The sequence below is a fragment of the Drosophila obscura genome, unplaced genomic scaffold, assembly GCF_018151105.1.
Source record: "Drosophila obscura isolate BZ-5 IFL unplaced genomic scaffold, ASM1815110v1 contig_1, whole genome shotgun sequence".
Lineage (NCBI taxonomy): Eukaryota > Metazoa > Arthropoda > Insecta > Diptera > Drosophilidae > Drosophila > Drosophila obscura.
Window position 1 is genome coordinate 4,456,762 of NW_024542679.1, and position 3,179 is coordinate 4,459,940.

At 43.5% G+C, this 3,179-nt stretch overlaps 1 protein-coding gene across 1 annotated transcript; it reads left to right on the forward strand.

Annotated features, from left to right (window-relative positions):
• Window positions 1-2,092: 2,092 nt before the first annotated feature.
• Window positions 2,093-2,930, forward strand: LOC111071552 (serine protease 1-like). Its single transcript, XM_022362964.2, has one exon. It carries the CDS (start codon window positions 2,111-2,113, stop codon window positions 2,867-2,869), a length of 759 nt encoding a protein of 252 aa, XP_022218656.2. The 5' UTR covers window positions 2,093-2,110; the 3' UTR covers window positions 2,870-2,930.
• Window positions 2,931-3,179: the final 249 nt, after the last annotated feature.

Consider the following 3,179-nt stretch of genomic DNA (forward strand, 5'->3'; position numbering starts at 1 on the left):
AGTTATGGGGCGTATGCAGCGACACTCTACTCTGCCTTGGGATTCATTCGCCGTTTCCCTCCCTGCTGGCTGGCACCAGGTACCACCGCCTGTGGCTTTATGGTGTCGATTCGTGACTAGAGATGATAGAGTGAGTGAGTTGACGATAGAATGTGTGATGCATTGCTGCGGCGGAAGTAAACTTTAAAAATCCGAATATAGAATTGAAATCGAGTACAGAGTCTTAACTTTAAACCATTTTTTAGTTGAGAACAGTACAAATTTAAAGATAACTATCTTGAATCAGTACTTAAGTTACTCTTTTCAGTTCGATCCATTAATTTTTAGTAATATTTAAACATAAATAAAGATAATTTTTTAAACATTGCCAAACTTTAATTTGATTTGATTATGATTTTAAGTTGCTTTTACCCCCAGTATTTCCTGCCATCACACATCTTTATATGATCTATGAGTTTCACGCTACCATCACTAATCCTTGAGCATATGTGTCGCATAACACAAAGACATTTACAAATGAATTAGCCCCGTCCATCGACTGTACATCCTCAGTGGGTCTGGGCGCAGGCGCACAGCTTGTGGTCTCTAAGGCATAACCGTAAACTGAATGGAGAACTTCATGCCAGACACACTGACGCAAACCACATGCTGGCTTTTCACAATTTTCACGTTGCGCCGTTCCCGCCTCCCCCAACCCATACCCCAAAAAAGAAAAGAACGAAGAGCTCAAGCGAAGGCATTCCTAATGCAAAACGTGTGGCTGGCGACACTTGCACACGTTCGTTCGCATGTGTTTGGCAGCTGTCTGTAGCGAACCGACGAACCAGAACTCATCCCAGAACAGTCTCAGAATTTCTCATTTGAGAGCGCAACAAATGGTTTTAAATTAATAACAAAATACTTGGACTTGTCGCTGACAGTAATTGAAGTGTGACATACTTTTAATGTGATTACGAGCTGTGCGGTTCGAGTCAAAACTCATTTTGAATGCTGATGAGATTACAGAAACGGCGACAGAATTGATGGTTGGGGCATTGCTGCTGCATGCACCAAAAGCCAATTACAGTCGGAGTCCGTGCCCTATGCCACCATTCGATGATGGAATTACAATGTGTGTGCGACGAGGAGAATCTGCAACCAAAACTCTCGCTTTTGCCGCCGCCTCAAAAGAGTATCCATTTACGACAACTACTTTCTCCCACTCTCTCTCTCTCACCCTCACACATCGTAAAACACACACACCTTAACCTTTCACCAGTGCAGTGGATGGGGAAATCTCAGCCAGGAGTCTGAGGGCTGATCCACTGCCATATCAATAATTCGGAACTTGCGGCGAGCATAAAAGTCAAGAACTTAATTTCCAGCTGCTGTCATTTTAAAAAACCATCTACACTTTTATGACTTTTTCGTACGTTCCCGAAGCAGAGGGAGATTACCGGGAAAAACTTTTCGATATCCGTGGCTATATCCGGCTCACACACACACGCCACACAGTGACAAACACAGATGGCAGGGCGGCTGCCACTTTGTTGGCTTTGTGTAAAGTCGCAGCTTAAAACAAATAAAATGCGAATGAAAATTTATTTTATGCATGTTGATGCTGTCGTCGTCGTCGTCGTCCTCGTCGAGTGCATTGTTTTTGCAGCGACAACACACAGATAGACACACACACAGCACACAAAAGAGACACAGTTACACCTGCACACACAAATAAACAAACAGACAAACAAACAGACAGCCATACAAACAGACACACAGATAGAGACGCACACGTGATGTTTGCCTGCCACTGCCACTGCAACAAAATGTGAGCTGAGCTTCTTTGGAGCTGCCTGCGTCTTAGGGAAATGTCTCTGTGGGGTACAGTGTCCCAAGAGCACTTAAGTGCTACACAAAATAAGACTAATCTAAAACTGTCCACAAATATTACACACGTGTAACTTATCTTCCAGAATATTTTAACCATCAGTCAGAGAGTTAATTATTGAATAATAAGCAAAGGAATGTGGTGATGTTCTTTTAACAGAAAAATGGTTGAGTGTTGATAAGAAATAACCGTATATAAGGCAGTCGCACTTCAACCTAAGTTTGAGTAAGTTTCGATCTCAAAATGTTAATATTTTTGTGTCTTCTGTTGGTTCAACTCCTCGTTGCTGGAGAGGCGAATGTGCTGCAGCGCATCGTCAATGGACAACTGGCCAAGGAAAGACAATTCCCATACGTGGTTCAAATTTGGATCGATACCCATAACGTAACCAGTTTGTGCGGTGGCAGTATTATAGCCAACAACTGGGTACTCACGGCTGCCCATTGCGTTGAGGCTGCCACGTGGGTGAGCATCACCTATGGCTCCATACATTTACAAGAGAATCCAGACAAGCTATTAGCCAAAAATCACGTGTTCCCACATCCCCAGTACAAAATCGGTGCTTTGAACGATATTGCACTGATTCGCACTAAGTGGGTGGAGTTTAATGACCACATTCAAAGTATCCCACTGCCATTTAATTATGGCTGCAGTAACTACGTGGGTCAGTGGGCTACTGTGGCCGGATGGGGTCAACTATATGACAATCACCGTGGACCCGTGGATCGTTTGTATTGGACATGGCTGCAGGTCGTTGATATATCCGTATGCAGAAGTCGTTTCGAAAATAACTTGGAAGGGGTAATCTGTGCTGGATCTTACACTGGAGAGTCCGGATGCTCCGGGGACTCTGGTGGTCCTCTGGTAAGCTATGACACAGACGAACTGATTGGAGTCGTCTCATTTGGACCTGAAAAATGTGAAGCCGGTGAGCCGTCAGTATTTGTTGATGTTTCCAAATACTTGCACTGGATTTACCATATCTCTGGTGTATCTTCATAACTATTTCATTAATAATTCGAATTTATTCAATTTGAATATCACAATAAATACATATAAAAATATATATTTTTGCCGCACTCTCCATGAGATTTCAACCACTGTCCTGAAGGTATCTGGAGCTTATCGGGCCAACTGTAAGATCTATTTTTGTGGTTTGGCTACTTCTGAGTTTGGTTTGGTTTAGTTTCTGTTTGCCGGGCTGGGCTTGTTTATTTGCTTGCATCGGATACGGTTACGGATTCGGAGACGTAGCCAGAACCGTAGCCGTAGTTTGAAGCGACTGCTGAGGCTACTGCTCCTGCTGCTGCGT

Excerpts from the sequence above, each read along its gene's own strand:
- LOC111071552 (XM_022362964.2), top strand. The coding sequence starts at position 2,111 with ATGTTAATATTTTTGTGTCTTCTGTTGGTTCAACTCCTCGTTGCTGGA.